The sequence below is a fragment of the Cricetulus griseus genome (assembly GCF_003668045.3).
Source record: "Cricetulus griseus strain 17A/GY chromosome 1 unlocalized genomic scaffold, alternate assembly CriGri-PICRH-1.0 chr1_1, whole genome shotgun sequence".
NCBI classification, from domain to species: Eukaryota; Metazoa; Chordata; class Mammalia; order Rodentia; family Cricetidae; genus Cricetulus; species Cricetulus griseus.
Window position 1 is genome coordinate 141,091,824 of NW_023276807.1, and position 19,978 is coordinate 141,111,801.

Genomic DNA, 19,978 nt, shown 5'->3' on the forward strand with positions numbered 1-19,978 from the left:
CAGAAGTATGCAAAGGTATTTGTACCAGTAGGAAGGAATCGTAGAACCATGTCAGAAGCTGCCTAGCATATTCTACAAATCACTGATAAAAAATGAGTTTATTTCAATATAAATATAACTCTGTCTTCAGAGTATTTTGCAGAAATTCCTGACACAGGTCACATTTTTTGTTTGTTTTTTAATATTTAGTAAGAATGCTGCCTTTTTGCTTTTTGCCTCAGTTTGCCAGGTGGGATTTTAGCCTCCTCCCCAACCCCCGAGACAGGGTTTCTCTATGTAGCCCTGACTGTCCCGAAACTCACTCTGTAGACCAGGCTAGCCTCAAACTCACAAAGATCTGCCTACCTCTGCCTTCCAAGTGCTGGGATTAAAGGTGTGTGCCACCCTCCCCCCCCTTTTACGTTTAGGAATAATCATGAAATCAGTATTGAAAAAGCTGAACATTTTCTCTGTGTCTCTCTCAATTCCCCCACCCCTGCTGAGTGTCTATCAATAGTCTATATTGTCATTGTGTTTTACTTTGAGGACAAAAATGACTTTGTTTCATAAAAATTTAAAATTGATTGTACTTTTCCAATGTATTACCGGGTCTCTTAAGTATAGAAGTGTGGACTATAATCCAGTGTTCTCAGAGTGTGGTCCCAGGTTAATGACTTCATCTCCTTAGGATTTCTTGGGAACACAGACTTGTTTTTATATTATGTTAGACATTTTGAATGAGAAACTCTAGAATGTCTTAGCAGAGGTGGCACAGACCTTTAATCCCAGCACTTGGGAGGCAGATGCAGGTAGATATAAGTTCAAGGCCAGATTGTTCATGTAGAGTTTCCAGCTAGCCAGGACTACATAGTGAGACCTTGTTTCAAAGCAAAACAAAACACACACACACACACACACACACACACACACACATATTATCAGAAGCAAAGTACTTAATTTGTATGTTTAAGTCTATTGGAGTTGTTCAGGGAAGAGAAACGGAATTTTTGCAATGAGTTTTCCATCCCTTACATTATTTTGTTTTTGTTTCTTTAATAAATGTAAATACTGGAGATTTTTAAAAGAAAATGTGGTGTTTATAATATCACTTATTAAACTTATTGTTTGAAGATGTTTCTGGGAGTTGTCAAGGAATTGGTTGTATGTTTCATCAGTTTTATAGTCCTTTCCACAACCAAGTGTTTACACTGAAGTAGAATCCTACATGAAATAAAAGTCTCACTGGAAGAGCCCTGTCTGGCACGAAAGCGGTCTGTTGTATAGGCACCAATTGGAAAGACAACTGTATATAACATGCTTTTTCTTTTTCTCTGTTCTTAGTTCCAGTTGATTTTTAAAATTTTTTCTGAGACACTACTATAGTTAGATTAAAATTAAAGACAGGTAATACTTGTTTTAATTAGGGTTTTTTATAATTTATTTGCATTGGTGCTTTGCCTACATATATGTCTGCTTGAGGGTGTCAGATCTTTGGAGTTACAGACAGTTGTTAGCTGCCATGTGGTTGCTGGGACTTGAACACGGGTCCTCTAGAAGAACAGTCAGTGCTCTTAACCACTGAGCCATCTCTCCAGCCCCTTAATTAGGGTTTTAATGCTGTGATAAAATACTATGACCAAAAGGAACTTAAGAAGGAAAGGGTTTGTTTGCCTTACTCTTCCACATCACATCCCATCATCAAAGGAAGTCAGGACAGTAACAGGCAGAAACAGAAGCAGAAGTCTTGCTGCTTACTTGGCTTCTTCCTGTTGGTTCAATCAGCTTGCTTTCTTATACCCACTGGTATAAGACTGGTGGACCTTATACCGGTTGGACCCACCGCAGTAAGCTGGGTTCTCCAGCATCAATCATTGTTTGAGAAAACGTTGGACAGACTTGCTTATCCAGTTGTCTTATGGAGGCATTTTCTCAGTTGAGAGTGCCTCTTCCCAAATGATACCAGCTTGTATCAATTTGACATTAAACTAACCAACACAGTAATTTTAAGTGCTTTAGGAGGGATTAACTTGGTCTTATGCCTTCTACATTTGTTTTCACAGTTTAAATTCTTGTGAGGACTAAGTTCTGAAGGCCCTGACTAGTAATTGTGTCATTTTTTTGCACACATTCTCATTTTAGTAAGTGTAGCTAAAGTAGTGCTTGCTACTCATACACACTTAGATTACATTACTAGGATGAAAGCTACATGGAGTGGGAACTGATCTAACAGCAGTAGCCTTACACACTGAAAATTTTCATTATTAAATGTGAAATACAGATAGTGAAAGTTCAGTAGCGTTTTAAATATTTGTATTGTTGTAAAGAATATTAAGTAGTAGTATTCATAAAAAAACATGACTATTCCTGCCTGCCTTCCTTCCCCCATTTAGCTTTGCATTTGAGATTCTTGGTAGGAGCTATCTGCTAGGTTCTTAGATGTCAGTGCTGTGAGAGGCATGACGCTAAACCTTGGGATATGTGGAAATGGGGTTACTTATGGGTTAGGTTGATAGGTTAGGAACACCACCATGGCTGCCTTACATACTTTTTCACTCTTGCTGGTTTCATAGCCTTTTATTTCATAGGGTTGGATCAGGTACTTGAGTCTGTGTTTTAAGGACATATGCTGCCTTAAGCTCTTATTCATGACAGCCTTCTTCCGGTAAAACATGTCCTCAGAACAGCTTACAGTCAACTAGCAGCAGCTCTCCATGGTCACGAAAACATCTGAAAGTGCTTCTGCTCACTTGCATGCAGTTAGTAAGTGAATTTGCTCCCGCCCTTTGAGCTAATTTTGACACAGTTTTAAAGAAGATTTAATAAACTGTTTAATGATTGAATTTATTTGTAATATAAAACTTTTAATGAAAAAGTTGTTTGAATTTTTTTCCTGTTTTCTTACTTTGAGACCATTATTTTTCAACTAAAAGTAGTTCCAGTTTATATGTCATACACTGGCTTTCATGTGTTTCTTAAATTTAAAATTAGAATTTAATTTTAGTTGCTTAGTACTTAACAGGGACATTTCAGCAGTGTAAACTTAAAATGTTCATGCATAGTTTATTTCTTAAAGGCTGTGATGTTTACAAAGAATCAAGAGACACTCTTAGTTTGCCAACACCTGTACAAGGCAGTCATCTGTTTATGTTAATATTATGTGTGGGTATCGGTGTATGCATGTGTTTATATAGAAGTTTCCTGTGCCTGCTACAAGTCAAAGAGTATTAACTCCTAGCAACAGTAGTAAAAAAACAGTCTTCACACTTAGGTAGTTCACGCTGGCCTTTGTTTACAGAAATGAATGATAGCCATAATCTTTCCCTACCTGCAGTACTTAAAGTGTTAAGCTAACACCATCCATTTCTGATGACCCAACTTAGTGAGTTTTTCAACATTACCACGTTTGATATTTTTAAGTGATGTGCCTTTTAACTTCATTTGTGATTGCAGCTAGTGGGGCAGTCTTGCTCTGGCGTTGGTAGACTGGCTCTCATCAGGGAAGTTGGATGCTGTACTTGAATTGTTGGTCTGCAAGAACACAGAGCGCTTCTCTTGAGTGCTGTGCCAGGATGCTGAGACAGGGGTTTTATTTCAAAGTTTGTTGTGGTGATGGCATAAAACATACCAGGTTCTGAAATCCAGTTACTATATTAAATTTCATCACTTGTTTTTTAGGTATTCCAATAACTGTACCACCTCCAGGTAAAACTTTTTTCATGTTTTCTCCATCATTGTTAATGAACATGAAATTTCAAGCTTATAGTTACAGGAGGGACGGTGTTGATGCGGTTAGAATGTGCACTAGGTCACTGGGATTTCAAGGTCCTATTTTCAGCTCTGCCTTTGCTTCATTCCGGTTTTAAGACATTTAGTTTTCTTAAGCCTGTCTTATCCATTTCTATAGAAATAGATGTTCTCACCTTATCAATTTGAGAGGGAAACCATAGAAGATACAAAATAAAATCACTGTTTGAAAAGCTTTTTAGACCAATGATTTTTTTTTTTCGTGTGTGACTCAAAGAGAAAAGAAAAATAATTTATCTTGATTTTTATCATGGCTTCTGATTGTTTACCCACTGTCATGAGAAAATATGTTCTGAACTACACAGCAGTTGTATGGCTTAATAAGTAGTCAAGTACCTGTTCTTAGAGTGATAATTAATTGGGCATTGTGATGGTGTAGTCAATAGTGGTTATGTAGCTCAGTGGTTTTTTTTTTTTTTTACATTTTTGTCAGTGATTTCTTTTTATTGTGTAATGGTGAACCCAATAGAAAGTATATTTACTGAGTTCAGTGTAAAAAACCAAGGAGTATGAAGATGACTAGTGATGATGCTGAGAAGAGTGGGTCTCAATTCTAGGTGACCTGGATGAGCAGCAGAAAGGGAAGTTTAGATTGCAAAGGTTAGTGTACATACTTAGCTAGGAGTATAGTCACTGACTGTGTGGGTGTGGCTGAGGAAAGACTGGCCAGGGGAGGTCTAAAGGATTATTGTGTCTTTTTAGTCTAAGTAATTGTATGGCTGTGAAACTGTGTCGTGTAGGATGTGGACTTGAGGACTACTGTGGTAACTGCTAAACGTGGGCCTGCTTTGATATAGTAGAAGAGTTACAGATGCTAAAACTGGACAGAGTGACAAGCACAGTAAACTTGAAATAGTTTGAGGCAAGACTGAAGATTGATGAAACGAAGCTTTGAGAAGGAATGAGAGAACTGGGATTCATGTCCCCAGAGAGGAGCCTTAGTGGACAGTTGCCAATAAGTAGAAGACAATGAGGGTATAGTAGTGGCCTTGTCTCCATCAGGACATGAACCAGAGGGCGAAAGGATTGAAACTGTTGAATTCGATGCATTTCCTAGTAGTGGAGGGTGTTAAAACCTGGGGAGGGGGAAGATAGGTATCAGAAGTTGTGGAACTCTGAAGTCTTTGGCTGTGACACTGTTACATTCTGGCTTTGGAAGTATAGAGAAGACTACTGCTGAGGTCCCTTTAGCCGTGCTATTCTGTGGGATTTCATTTAGCTATGCAAGTGGCTGAGAGTGCTGTCCTCACAATACAAAGTGGCAAAGTATTTGCCTCCATTATGTGCCTTGCTTTGTAAAGTAGTTCATTGGGGTTGTGTTATTTAAAACATTTTATGGCAGATGTTCTTGCTATGAACACATATATTTACTGGTAGATTTTACTTACAAATTATACACTTTAAGGAAATTTCTATAAATCTGAAACTCAGACTATTTTTAAATGACGTAAATGCTATTTTATTTGTGTTCCTTCAAAACATAATCTGATGGCAAAACTACTACTGTTTTTTTATGTGGAAAAGGTAAGGCATTGAGACTAACTTTCTTATATGCACAAAATGGGCTGTGTGTGGTGCTGAAAATAAGACCGGGTGTCCTGACAATTTGTGCTCTGTGTGTTAGACCAGACTGTTAATTAACATTATTGCTCTAAAAAACTGTTTATAAGTTTCAGCTCTATTTTTTTCCTGTTCGTAATGACGTAGAGAAGCACGTTTGTGTCCCCAGAAAATATTAGTGATACTCAGCAACTGTTTCACTCTTGACATTACATACATCCTGTTAATTATCTTATATTCTGGTTGAATGTTTCAGGTTTCCCTCCTCCACCTGGAGCTCCTCCTCCATCTCTTATACCAACAATAGAAAGGTAAAGCAGTGCCGATACTCTTGCAACTGAACCTTTGCTAATATTTTCTAATGTTTACACATAGCACCTGCTTGTTAATTCATGTTTAGTCTATATTAAGTACTTTAATGTAACTATAGCCTAAGATCAAAATAGGACAAAGAAAATAAAAAGTCTGTTAGAAATCAATAATGTGTTTGTATCTGTTGGAAAGGTACTATTGATTAATTTATAACCAAGTTAGAGGCATTAAAACCAATTTTTCTAAGATTAAGTTTTAAACCTCAAACATTCTGTTAGCCTCAGAATTTCCCTATATTTTACTTAGAAAGCTGAAATTGATTGTCTTAGTGTTTTGAGGTGAAAAAGTCCATGTTGTCACATTAAAAAATAGCAAGACCTAGTCGGGCATTGGTGGCACACGCCTTTAATCCCAGCACTCGGGAGGCAGAGGCAGGTAGATCTCTGTGAGTTCGAGGCCAGCCTGGTCTCTAGAGCGAATGCCAGGATAGGCTCCAAAGCTACACAGAGAAACCCTGTCTCGAAAAACCAAAAAAAAAGAAAATAGCAAGACCTTGTAACAAATTGTTTCAAAGTTAAATGTTGTTGCTTTGCTGTCTTTTCATTTGTACTGGACTGTAAGATTGAGTACTTATTTGCTTTGGACCTAAGATACTTCTTTCATCCACAGTGGCCATTCTTCTGGTTATGACAGCCGTTCTGCACGAGCATTTCCATATGGCAATGGTAAGTTACTTGCCACCCAGATCCACTGGGAATCAGTAAAGTATGTATTGGTAAAGAAATAGAAACATGTTAAAATGGGTTAAAATAACATCTTTACAGAGCAAGTAAGAAAAATAAATTGAAAGAGTGAAGTCTATATATCTGCCAGATTACCTCAGAGAATATACTTTAGTTTTCAATTGATGTTTTAAAAAAAATAGTGGCACAACAAGTATGGATAGTTGAGCTTTTCCTGAAATTTTTCATGAAATGATTTAGGATTTGTCTCAGTCTCATTGTCCATGAGTCATGGCATCCATTCTTTTCACTGACTTAGGTTTTTGTAAGTCATGTGTCTGCACCCCCATACACACTCTTTTTATTTGTAGCATCTTTCTCCACAACAAAGACTTCCGATACCTTCCTTCTTTTATTTATTTTTAAAGCTACCTATCGTACTTACTTAAGGATGTGGTGAGTTGTAGTGGTATTCTTACCAAATACATTGGTCAGTAAGGAGATAGGCAGGTGACCAGACAGAAGAGTATTGAGAATTCTTGAGAATTGAGTGAAAGGAGGCTCCTAACTGAAAGGGTGGAACAACAGTTGGTAACAACCTGCATGGGTTAAGAGGAAGTGGTAGGCCTATGAACTGAAAGTGACGTGTGGCTGGACCCCCGAGAGCTCCTGCTCACACTCGGCAGTATAGGCTTACTTTGGAGATAGAGAAGGTTGGTTTCCAGACCAGACCAGTAAAACAAACATGATAAAACACATTGTGTAGAGCCTTTTATTTCCCAGTGCATAGAAAAGTGATGTTTGTTTATATTAATCATTGTAAATGTACAATGTCATGCTGAAAGAAACATAGTCCTTAATTTAAAACAAAAAAAGTTGCTAAAAAAATACTAGTGATCATTTGAACCCTTCATGAGTTGTAATCTTTTTGCTTGTGGAGAGTTTTGACTTGGTCAGGGTGGCTACTAACAATTAGAGTTGCTGTGGCAGTATCTTAACATTGCAGTGAAGTTTACTGTATGTTGTATCTTCTATGAAGGGTTGTCCTGTAGCAATGTGATTCTATTTGATGGCACTTTCCCCCAGAATAGGAGGACTAGGATGGAGTCAGTCCTCTCATATAGTGCCACTACCTCAAGAACTAAGGTTATGTCCTATTCACTCAGTTGATACTTCTGTAGTGTTCACTAGAACACATTCCATCTCAAGCAACTACTCTTTGCTCTTCCACACAGAACATTTCAAGCTCCACTTCCATATTCCTCTCTGCAGGTGCTTGCTCCATCCACTGAAGTCCTGACTCCCTCCAAGTCTCTCTTGCTCATTCATGTTGATGTCAGTATTTTTACCTCCTTTTCTAAATCCTGAATATTGTTAATGGCATCCATTATGTATTTATGTGTTCTGGTTTTATCAAAGGAATCAATTAAGACTTAGGAAATTAAGACTTGAAATACAGTTAGTTACTCTTGAGCACAGGTTGCAGACTGTTTTTTGTGTTTGCAGACATGTAAGCAATATGAATTGGAGCTCACATTTCCATCAGAGCTCTTGAGTGACTGGATGCATTGTCAGTGATCAGAAGAATTTTGAAAGCAGTCTTTTTTTCTGTGTAGTAGGTCTTCATGGTGAATTTAAAATAATTAATGAGCCAAGTTGTGGACAGTGTGCTGCCACCCAGGCCTCATTGCATTTACCGAGCACTGGAAGAGCCCTAGAACTTTGTGAATGGTAACTGGGCATTGACTTAACTTAAAGTCACTGGCTACTGTAACCTTGCATCCAGACTTGATTGTCTTTACCTGTAAAATCTCTAAATGGCATGTTCTTCAAGGAAAAAACTGCTCTATACTGAAAATCCTTTGGTTAGTGCAGCCAGCCTTCGTTGATTCTCTTGGACTTCTAGATAGCCTGCTGCAGCTTCTCTGTACTTTGCACCAGACTTTGCTGAGATTCTTTAGCATTACAATCTAACTTCTGTTGTCTTCAAATTGATATTTATACCTTTCTTACCTTGCTCAGCTTTCATAGAATTGAAAGAGTTAAGACTTTGATGTTGGTTGGTACATAGGTTGCTCCATCATGTAAGATTTCGACAAACTTTCAGTTTATTAAAACAAAACAAAACAAAACAAAAAAACAACAGCATTTTTTGAAGCTCAATAAAACCAAATGTATCTCTATGCAATGTTATGGAGTAGGAATGCTTGCCACCAGGCTATGAGGCTTCTGTTAATCTGAATGTGGAGTTTTAAAGTTGCTAGATTGACATTGGAAAATGCCCCCTTCTGCCTATTAATTGTGAGGAAATTATGGACTTCCAGGGTGCCGAGAAAGGCTGGGATAGCTGCTATGCCTTCTTGAACGTGGGGAACGAGTAGGAGCTGTTGAGAATGTACATGGGTGGGAAAACAAAGCTATGCACAGTTGTTAGGTGAGACATCCTCCCAAAGACAGACAGGAAGAGAAGAACATGTTTATTAGCTTGTATCACTTGTGTGACACGAAAGACTCAGAGGCTTAGGAGAGTCTGGTTTATGTGGCATCAGTAACAAAGGCAATAAGAGACCAAAAGTGCCTTCAATGTCCATCCCTAAATGGACATCTGTATCACCCTTGCAAGGTTCAGATAACATCAGAGGAGATAAGGTACAATGTTGTAAAGCAGTGTCTATCTTCCAGGAATGACATGGCCATGCACGCATACATGAACTCACATCAACTGTGATTACCTGTAATGACTGGCCCATCAAAGATCCCAAGAGGCCCCACCATTTCCTAAGGCTATGTATGAAGCCAGTTAATGGTTGCTCAGGGAGGGAGAGGCATTTTCTTCTGTGGCATTTCATAGCCATTGGTGAATTGTCCACTTGCCCATGTACCTGTAAATAACCGCCCCCCATCCATGTTCCTGTAAATAACCCTTAATTAAGGGTGCCCTCACCAACTAATGAACTGACTGAATAGATGGCTCAGGCTGTGATTCCATGATGAATGCTTGGCCAGCATGTAAGAGGGTCTGGCTTCAAACCCTACTACTGGAAAGATAATGAAATGAAGTTGTTAATAAATAAAGGAGCTTAGTGGTGGGGTGTCCAGGCTAAAAGTCTTCAGTGGTCAGTTTGCATTCTTCCTAGTCAAGAGAGCAAGGGATACCCTGAGCTTTTGTGGATTGATTTCAGGCCTGTGGGCAAATATAAGGGAGCAGAAAGCTTTTTCTTAGCTATGCTGCTTCTCGGTTGCCTTTACCTCAGCAGCATCCTGACAAGTGTTGTTTCGGAGTAGCATGCTGTGGTTTCTTCCTACGAGAAGTAATCCAGAGGTGGACATTATGATGGATACCCTGTTTCTTCCATTGAAGGTGGAAGAAATTTTAATGAATTTCAAAGGCATTTCTGTGCTGGAATCTGTGTCCTGGGGATATGCTTCTGAGTACCTTTAACAAGCTCTTATGGGGTGTTTCAGACCTAATTGTGTTACTTACATTTGCTTTTCAGTCCCCTAAAGGTAATGTATGGCTGTGTTCCTCTTCTAGTCACAGTGCCTGAGTTGGAATCTTGCTTTGCTCTCTTTCTAGTCATAAGCCCTTTGGAGGTCCTCAGTCATTAAACTGAAAGTAAAGCATTCCCCTAAGGCTGGGGGATCGCCTTGGAGCACTTTGCCCTGCTCTTTCTGAGTATCCCATTGTAAGCTCTCATTTTTATAGTCACCACATTCTCCAGCATGTTAGAAGCTACCTTCCTTTGCTCTACCCCTGAAGCAGTGAGAAGGAATTGTGGTTTCCTGTGTTGGGGTCTTGGTTCAGCATCTTAGATGAGTTAAAATACCCAATCTTTTCCTCATGTAAACGGAAGCTGGTATTGAAGTTTAGACAATATGTAAGCATTCAAATAGCACTGCTCGTTGAATTCCTTTGTTTTCTTTTTACCTTTTATTAATGGCATTGAGTGTTTTTCTGTCACTCTGTCCCTTGTATGTTTGCTTCAGTACAAGTGAAACACAGTGACTAGCCCATATCTGAAAGCCATTCTTGATCACTGACTCAGCCTGATAGTACTTTTTAAGAACTGTGAGTATAGTGTATATTTTTATTATAAGGAAGCGCAAGGGTCTTGTACAAGCCATCTTTCTACCACTCCCAGCTCTCCTCCCAGGGACAAACTTTTAATTAGAAAGCCAATTGTAAAATCTAGTAAAAGAGAGTTAGAGGTTTTCCTTATCCCAGCCAAATGAGGCTTTACAAGAAAAACAAATATGGTTCTGTTTTACCTTTTTTTGTTTGTTTACTATAGAATGTAGAATTCATCCTCATTCCTTGAGCAAGGTAACATGATAACTTTTTCTGGGTATGATTTGAAGACTGCTTCTGAAATGAGACCTCATTTAAAAATAGATTTTACAGGACTATTAGGAGAGAAGCTTTTTTCTTCCTTCCTTCCTTCCTTCCTTCCTTCCTTCCTTCCTTCCTTCCTTCCTTCCTTCCTTTCTTTCTTTCTTCTCACAGATTTAGAGGTTCTCATTCATAACTTAGACAAACCCATGACTTAATTGTGAATTATGTAGTGATGCAAAACATTAGTCAGGACAAAAATGAGTAAAAGAAGAAGACATGTATACCCACAATCATCCTGGAGGACATGCTCCTTATGACCTAAAACTTCATAATAATAGACCCAGTTTCTTTTCCTACAAAACATAAAATTTATTTTATTTTGTGAGTATGGGTGTTTTAACTACATGTTTGTCTGTACACCAACCACGAGCTTCTTTGGTGCCCATGGAAACCAGAGAGGAGTCAGATCCCCAGGAACTGGAATTAAGATGGTTAGGAGTTGCCATACAGTTGCTGGGAATGAAACTTAGGTCTTCTGGAATACTAGCCAGTACTCTTACCCCTTCGTCTTTATGAAGCCACCCCAACGCAATCCTTTCCCTGTGTGTTTTTATGTCATATATCCAGAATATAGACTTTTACAGAGACTTTTCTGTATATGAATGCTTTGCTTACATGTGTTTATGAGCATGTGCATACAGTGCCCATGGACACCGGTAGGGGGAGTCCTGGAACTGGAGTTAGAGTTGTGAGCTGCCATGTGGGTGCTGGGAAATAAACCCAGGTCCTCTGGAAGAGCAGCCAGTATTGTTAACCACTAAGCCATCTCTCCAGCCCTCAGAATATAGACTTTTAAAAGTAAAAGTCAACAAGCTCTATCTTGTAACTGATGGAATCATTGTTGTTTTTAATTGTGGCTATTGAGATGTTTGTATTACCATTTCCATCCCTTCCATGACTTTGTGGATCGACTACAGTTTTTTGTTGTTTATTCTTTATGAATACACCTCCCATTTTTGTGGTGTTTCTCTTGAAATTTGTTGCGGGTATTTAATAATATGTAAATAATACATGAACTCTCTTCTTGTTCAGTGCTGAGATGATGTATCTTAGTTTTCCTCTGGTAACTTACTATTGTTTTAAAATTCATTATTTTATTCTTTAAAGGAATATTTTTGGTTGTGAGCTTAGCCTTTAATGGCTGAGCCATCTTTCCAGCCCTCTTAAAAGGAATATATGGTTTATTTTCTCAGCTATTTTCATTTTAGGTCTCCTTTCTAAAAGAATTTCTCTTCATTGTCTTGGATAATAAGTTTTGCTTTGCTTTACTTTTTGTTGTTTGTTTACAAATATCTGTTTTATTGTTAAAATGTTTTGTTTTGAGTTTTTTGTTGTGGTATTTTTGGTTTTTTTGTACATGTGGGTATTGAACCCATTGCTGAGTGTATGTTATACAAAGGTGTTCACTCAGAGAGCTACACCTAAGTCTTTAAAATAGAATTCTTGTATTTCATTTTCTCTTAATAGTTCAAAGATATTCTAGTGTCTTCTGGTTTCTGCTTTTGATATTGGGAAATTTATTGCTGAGTGGAGAGTGTCAGAGTTCCATAACCTTTTATTTCAATGTGCTTTTTCTTTTAGTTGCCTTCCCCCATCTTACCAGTTCCGCTCCCTCATGGCCTAGCCTTGTGGACACTACCAAACAGTGGGACTATTACGCACGAAGAGAGAAAGACCGAGACAGAGACAGAGATAGAGACAGAGACCGAGAGAGAGACAGAGACCGGGACAGAGAAAGAGAGCGGACCCGAGAGAGGGAGCGGGAGCGGGATCACAGCCCCACCCCCAGCGTTTTCAACAGGTTTGTCGGGTGTGAGGGTGTTGCACACTTCATTTGTACTTTGCACTTTGATTTGATGTCACTGGGAAAAGAATGCTCAAGGCGTGGTTAGAAAAGTCATTTGAGATCATATACTCCTTTCATTCTTGAGGACCCCATTATCATAAGCAGTAAGTTTCAAATCTTGTTGTTCACTTGACCCTTACCGGAATTTTAATCCCTTACAGATTTCTGTCTTGTCACCTAAAACTAATTTCTCTTTAAGTTTAATTACTTGATAATATATAGTATTTTAAAATAAAATTATCACTTTCAATATGTACAGTGAGTTAAAGATATTCTGATTTACTGAGTATCATATTCATTTTTCTTTAAGCATAAATAAGCTAACTTTAGCATTTGGAATTTCTTTGTGTGCACCTAAATTTCCATCGGTGGGCCACATCTAAAGGAATTCTCCAGAGCTGCTGCAGTTCTCTTAAGTCATCATAAAGGGGTCCTCGCTCATATGCACAGGTCCTGATGTAGTAAAGACTTACATGCTCTACTTACATATGAGTAAAAGGCTAAGGTCAGAAAGGCCAAGGTAGACAAATTCTGTGTTTGAATTGTCCTAGGAAAACCTGAACTTGGAAATACACATGGGAAGTGAAAGCTTTTATTTCTAAAGACTGACAAAAATGTTGAAAAACAAAATATATGAAGTACATGTTGCATTACAAATTACAGGGTCATTGTTTTGAAAATGAGAGACCAGTTTTAACATCTGTTTTTAAGGCCCTTTAATTATGGGCCAGAAAGAAGGCCGGGTGCTGTACAATGTTTGAAATGTGCTCTAATGAGTTCCAGCCCTGGAGGAGCCCTTGCACCTATCAAAAATGGGTGGAGGAGGTGCTGCTGTTCCATGCAGGGACACTCACCAGCAGTCTGTTCTTCTTAGGTTCCCATTGTGTGACTGCTGCCTATGGAATCTAAAGGCCTCAGAGCTAGCAAGAATTGGCTTTGGGGCAAGGGCAGGAGAAACAGGGACTACACATGACAAAATTGTAAAATAACTGGCCTTCATTCCTTAGCCTAGTTGAGTCATTAGAGAAACCTCATTTGTTGATGGAATTAATTGTAATGTTCATTTGCCGCTGTGCTGCTTTGGTTTGCCTTGGAGAGAGATTATTAGAGGCCCAATAACCTTTGTAGGAAATGGTCTGCTTCTGAAAAATTAGGTACTAAATTCTTTGAAGCGTTCTATTTATTTATTATGCTGTGTGTGCACATGCTTCTCCCATAGTGCCTCTTTAGAGGTCAGAGGACAACTTGCAGGAGTCATTTCAATCATTCTACAATATGGAACCTGGGGCTCAAATTTAGGTTGTCAGGCTTGGCAGCAAGTGCCTTTGCCCACTCCCTGTTAGGCCCCAAAATTCCATTTATTGATTGCCTACTCTCACACTAAGAGCTTGATGAATATTTTTGTTGCTTTTATAGAAACCTTAAAAAGGACTGTCAGTTAAAAGTGAGAAAACACATTTCAAGGAGTGAGGTTCTGGGGTTAGAAGTGGCAAAGGTAGAATGTGCTGGGCATTTGTGGATATGCTGCCGCTCTGCACTGTCTGTCATGGTATACTGCCTATTAAAGATATGCTCCTTAGGGTAAAAACATGGGTGTGCCCATACATGTACATATGTTTATGTGCACATTAAAACATGTTTTGTTTTTTTAAAAATTTTATTTGTTTGTTATGCATACAACATTCTGCTTCCATGTATATCTGCACACCAGAAGAGGCACCAGATCCCATTGCAGATAGCTGTGAGTCACCATATGGTTGCTGGGAATTGAACACAGGACCTCTGGAAGAGCAGCCAGTGCTCTTAACCTCTGAGCCATCTCTCCAGCCCTAAAACATGTTTTTATGAAATGTTTTACAATCTTAATATATCCCAGATCTTTATTTGGGCAGTAGTGTGTTCTGGCATTGAACATTATTACTGAACCACTCCTTTTGCTAGGTGGTCACGGGCTGGTTTGTTGTTTTATACCACTTACTTTCCCCTGATGCTATTATTCCCACCCAAGTTCGTGAACATCTTGTTGCTGCGTACAAATTGATAATTATTTGTATTGGACATATTTTTGAAAACTGAAGCTTTTTGGCAGTATTCTACAATGACAGAATTTTCTGATACTAGGTTTTAAAAAATCTTGACTTCCATGTGAAATACAAAAAGAGAAAAGCCAGGCATGGTAGTACATGTGTGTAATCCCAGCACTTGGGAAGGTGAGGCAAGAATAGTGAATTCATTTGCTGTATAATGAGAAGAAAAGAAAAAAAAAGAAAGACTTAAAGGATTAATAAAATGGAGAAAAGAATGTCAGTTAAGGGATATATAAAAGAAGGGAAACGTCAGAGAAAAAAAAAACCTGTTAACTATGGTAATCATTTCTGTTTTGTGAGTCTCTAATTCTATCCAAAATCAGAAAATAGAGCTTTAACTCATATTTGTGCATTTGAAGTTTTTAGCTATGTGTCAGAGTTGGGTGAGGATGGGGTGGAGTGGGGTGGGGACAGAGAGCAATATAGATAAAGTAGCTAGGATGTCCAGCTCGTATGTTTTGTGCAGTATGCAGGCATTGATGTATCTCTTGTCTTCATGTGTATCCTTCTGCACAGGAGGAAAATTACACTATTTCTTCTGGTAAATATCAGGCACTTAGAAAAAATTATCTACCTGCCTCCTATTGTGGAAGCCATTGTGAGACATACATTCTTAGTATCTTTACCATATGGCCAGTATGTTGCAAATAAAATTTCTTTATAGATGTCTGAGAAATATAAATCCATTTAATTGTAAACTAGGAGCAAAAAGAAATAACCTGATGATTAAAATTTAAATCAATTTCAGGTGTCATTTTTTTTCCAGAAATAAAATGTGACATACTAATATGATTCCTGTCATTAAAACTGTGATGGCACAGAGCAGAAGTAAACAACATATGGCCACTTTTCTAGTGTGCTGTTTCCTTAAGTTAGGTGTGTTACTGATTTGTGGCTTGGTTCATGAAATATTTGTTTTCCAATATAAGAAGTTAGCCTGCAAGCCTCTGTTAGGCTTAAGAAGCTCTTTCTCTTACAGTCAGCTAAATTAATAGTCTTAATATCGGTGTTCCGCTTCCATTTCAGTGATGAAGAGCGATACAGATACAGGGAATATGCGGAAAGAGGCTATGAGCGCCATAGAGCTAGTCGGGAAAAAGAAGAACGACACAGAGAACGACGTCACAGAGAGAAGGAAGAAACCAGACACAAGTCCTCTCGCAGGTTTGCTCTTTAATAGTGACCCACCTTAGTTTTCGGGTGGAAGGGCAAAGACAGTCTGCCCTTTAGGAATCGAAAATACTTCCAATAACCAACTGAGAGATAAGACTGTTTCTAAGTAAAAGACCAGGAACAGTCTGTCGTAGTTCCTTCCTTATGGGCATCAATGGCAATTTTCAAATCGAACAAGATTACATTTCTTTTAATGTCTCTCAGACAAAATAAGATATCTGGGTGTTTTTTCCTTTGTTTTATACTATCTCTTTGGTAGAGGGGAATTTGGGATGGTGTGGGTGAAGGTAACCCCATAACATAATCTGTGTAAATTCTAATGCAAAATGATCCTGCAAAATATGTTCATCAGAAAACAAGTGGGTTTAACCTAAATCCAGGCTTATTGATTATTTAGACCAGATTGATTTTGTCACTTTGTTACTAAGCATTGTTAAACACAATTCCTTTTCCTGCAGTAACAGTAGACGTCGTCATGAAAGTGAAGAAGGGGACAGTCACAGGAGACATAAGCACAAAAAGTCTAAAAGAAGCAAAGAAGGAAAGGAGGCTGGCAGTGAGCCCGTCCCTGAACAGGAAAGCGCCGAAGCTGCCCCTGCCGAATAGGCTCCACCTTTTATGTCTGTCAGTCCCAGAAATAGATGTTATAAATCTCCTTATTTTTCTGGATAATGTTGAAGAAATATACCTTTAATCTTGTTCTGTTAGAATGAAACGTTAACTTTTTCTTTTCCAAAATAAAAATGTGCATTTTTTGTGTTAAGTTAAAAATCTTTGTCTTGTAATATTTAAAGAGTAAAAGACAGAAATGACTTTATATCCAAGAAAGTAATTTGAATGAGTCAGCAGGGGATTTAGAGCTAAGCTTGGCTGTGTGTTCACAGTATGATGAAGGTCGAGGATTCACCTTGGCCAGCTTTCTAGTAGTCAGATACTATCGCAGAAAAGGTGCTGCAAGGACTCCTCTTGCAATCAGGCCACTCTTCATCTTATTACTCCTGCATGTTCAAGAACTTGGGCACTTCCTTGATATCACTGCCTTTGATTGCAGGTTTTCGGTGTTCTAATGTTGGGTCCGTGGTAACTAAATAAGGCCATTTTTATACCTAAATTCATACAAGGTAGGAGGCCTTTGGGTGGCCCTGTCATGTAGCTGTGTACTTTTCAGCAGGCACATGTATGTATAGACACAGTTGTGACTAGCACAGCACTGGACCACTCCATGGCCGTTTGTTTGAGCCAGAGTCAAGGCAGTTTGGCAGCTGTTCACAGTTTTCCAAGACTCATTGGTAGAGTAGAATGTGGGTTGTTTTTTATACCATTGCCATATTAAGGATAAAAATAAGCTCAATGACAGTAGTATTAGGTCAGTTATTACTTAGTAAAGCCAAAAATCCAAGCTTAAAATATGGACATAGCCCAGGAGGGACTATAGAGCAGCAGCGGTAGTGGCTTGGAACTTGGTGTGTGAAAAAAATGACTTAGAGCCACAGGTAAGAGGACGGCTGTCATTTAGAAAAGATTTATTTCCCATTTTAACTCTCAAACCATTAAATTTAAATGCCCGTAATGTGCTTTTTTTTTTGAACTCTACATATACCATATTTTTAATTGATTTGAATTGTGTCATACAAACCATTTTAGATTTTTATGGACTTTTTATTGAATAGAAAAATATAAACTTAAAGGTTTGGAGTGATGAGAAATCTTCCACACTAAATAAAAACTGGTAAGTTTTTATTTTTGAAAACATTCTCTGAGGTGTTAACTTGTTTTCACAATATCATACTTTTTCTGGTATTTTTTTTACAATATATTCTTTAAATATAAAAATTGACAAGATAAATACAGTTTTACCTAGCCTATGATCTTTTTTCTGTTTTCTAAGATCCATCATTGGTTTTATAAAAATGTACCAGGCCAGGAAGCAATAGTGAGAGTAATTCTCCCTTTAAGTTCTTTGAGCATCTTTGCCAAGCAGGCATGTATCATGCCCGACGTACTCCTCCCGTTGACAGCGAGAAGAATGTCACCACATCTAAGAAAAAACACAGGATTGGGATCACAATTACTTTATGGTTGAAGCTACTCATAGTGGACTTGGGTTGTTCTAGTGTTTGCCATATTTGTCCATTTTAATTCTAGTTAGATTTTTTTCCCCCTCTTCACTTAAATTCTACAAGCTCCATTCAGCTTGCGAAGATACAGGAAATTGTAATATGGGACCAAGGCCAGTAGTTGTTGATTTGTTTTTTTGTTTTTTTGTTTTTTTGTTTTTTTTTTTTGGATACAGGGTTTCTCTGTGTAATAGCCCAGGCTGTCCTGGAACTTGTTTTGTAGACCAGGCTGGCCTCAAATTCAGAGAGATCTGCTTCCTGAATGCTGGGATTAAAGGTGTGCGCCGCCACCACTCAGCTTAATTTTGAACTTCTTAAACCTAACTGATAGACTCACGTTTTAATTTCTTACTCTTCAAGAATGTATAGTAAATATATGCTTTCTTTCAAGTGGGGCCAAGTTTTTACATGTAGAAAACAAAATACTTGAATATTATTTTACCTAATTCTTCCATCATTGTATGCTGGTGTTCCTTCGACAATGGATTTGATAAAAAAAGGTTTGTTCCCAGTGTATTCTTCATAACCTCCTACAATGCAGAAGCCCAGACTTCCTGCAGTATTCCTCCGTAGTGTCACATCTTTACAGTTGTATAAGTACCTGAAATAGAATATAATTAGTGTATGTACAGTTGAGTTTACTAGTTGTGACTTCATCTCTCATTCATTTTTTGGACAGTTTAAAAAAGTGAAATAGTAAATGAATATGTCTCCCTCAGAAATGACAGTAACTTTTCATCCTCTTAGCAGTTTTTGTGTTTGATCTCTTTTTTCATAGCTGAATACACTACTCTTTCAACAAAAGGACTTCGTTATTGTGTTCTGTTTGTCTCTGCTGAGAAAGATGGCTATGCTTTGGCTAAGGGCAAAGTAATACATGGACTTATATGGATCAAGCATTGGATATGCCTTGATACTTCTAATGATAAGCCACAGTGGAGCATACTGAGGGAATATAATTTTTATTTACTTGTGGGTTTACATAATTCTTAAAGAAGGCAAACTTTCTTTGAATTAATGATTCACAATGAAATAATCGCAATGAAAATAATTTTAACTTAAGCTAATGAACTTTGTTAATTTCTATTGACTTTTGGAAATACTGGTTTATACTCACATGGGTGAATGGGAAGTGGGTCAAGAAGAATAGAAGAGTTGCAGGAATAAGATCAACACGGCATAAACTGAAGTGGAAAGTTCAAAAGGAACTGGAGAGGGAGACCACAGCTGGCATAAGAATGAGTAGAATCCTCAGTAGGGTAGTTGTGGCTGTTAGAGCCAAGTGCAAACCGCTGTGGTGCAGTAGAGAAGGGTGTCGGGAGCTGGATTTGGCTCTGGGATCCCTTGTCTACCATATGTGTGTCTATGGTCTAGGAACTGCTTTGACTAGAAGATAGCATTTTTATGTTGGTAGAAATGAAGATGTTTTGTTTATAGACTGTACCTTAAAATAATCAATTGCTTTTTGATAATCAATAAAAATGATCTTGTGAAATGTTAATCAATGGAGTCTGGTCATTATACTAGTTGTTGGTCTTCCATATCATTGAACAACTGTGATGGTTATTCTTGGTTGCAACTTGACTACATCTGGAATAAACTCAAGTGGTTGGGTATACCTGTGAGGGATTTTTTTTCTTAATTAAATAACTTGATGTGGGAAGACCCACTTTTTTGCTTTTGTTTTGGTTTTTTTGTTTGTTTTTGAGACTGTTTCTCTGTGTAACAGCCCTGGCTGTCCTAGGTTGGCCTTGAACTCACAGAGATCTGCCTGCCTCTGCCCCTTTTAATCCAGATCTTTTCTGCATCACACCTGCTGGCTGCCTGTATAAAGGACATGGAAGAAAAAAATCTTGCTCTCTTTGCCTACTTGCTCTTGCTCTCGCTGGCAACTCCATTCCTTCACTGACATTAAAGCATAATAAGTCTTTGGGATTCTAGCCTGTACTGAGATATCCTGCCTCAGGGGCTGAGCAACCAATGGC

General features: G+C 38.2%; 2 protein-coding genes across 12 annotated transcripts in view; one reads left to right on the top strand and one right to left on the bottom strand.

Annotated features, from left to right (window-relative positions):
• The window catches only part of Fip1l1 (factor interacting with PAPOLA and CPSF1), a 59,287-nt gene extending 39,793 nt beyond the window's left edge, over positions 1–19,494 (top strand). For 4 of the 11 annotated variants that reach the window (XM_027390901.2, XM_035452146.1, XM_035452145.1 and 1 more), the window contains 5 exons: positions 5,600–5,654; positions 6,325–6,380; positions 12,352–12,571; positions 15,730–15,867; positions 16,335–19,494. In XM_027390901.2, coding sequence (XP_027246702.1) covers positions 5,600–5,654; positions 6,325–6,380; positions 12,352–12,571; positions 15,730–15,867; positions 16,335–16,482 — 617 coding nt within the window. In that variant the 3' untranslated portion in view covers positions 16,483–19,494. Of the gene's footprint in view, positions 1–3,654; positions 3,682–5,599; positions 5,655–6,324; positions 6,381–12,351; positions 12,572–15,729; positions 15,868–16,334 lie in introns of all 11 variants that reach the window. The other 7 variants (XM_027390900.2, XM_027390903.2, XM_027390904.2 and 4 more) reach the window with 4 other exon arrangements.
• Positions 17,744–19,978, bottom strand: part of Lnx1 (ligand of numb-protein X 1) — a 32,093-nt gene continuing 29,858 nt past the window's right edge. The window contains exons 9-10 of the mRNA XM_027390899.2: positions 18,436–18,594; positions 17,744–17,914 (exon numbers count right to left, since the gene is read on the bottom strand). Coding sequence (XP_027246700.1) covers positions 17,779–17,914; positions 18,436–18,594 — 295 coding nt within the window. The 3' untranslated portion in view covers positions 17,744–17,778. The remainder of the gene's footprint in view (positions 17,915–18,435; positions 18,595–19,978) is intronic.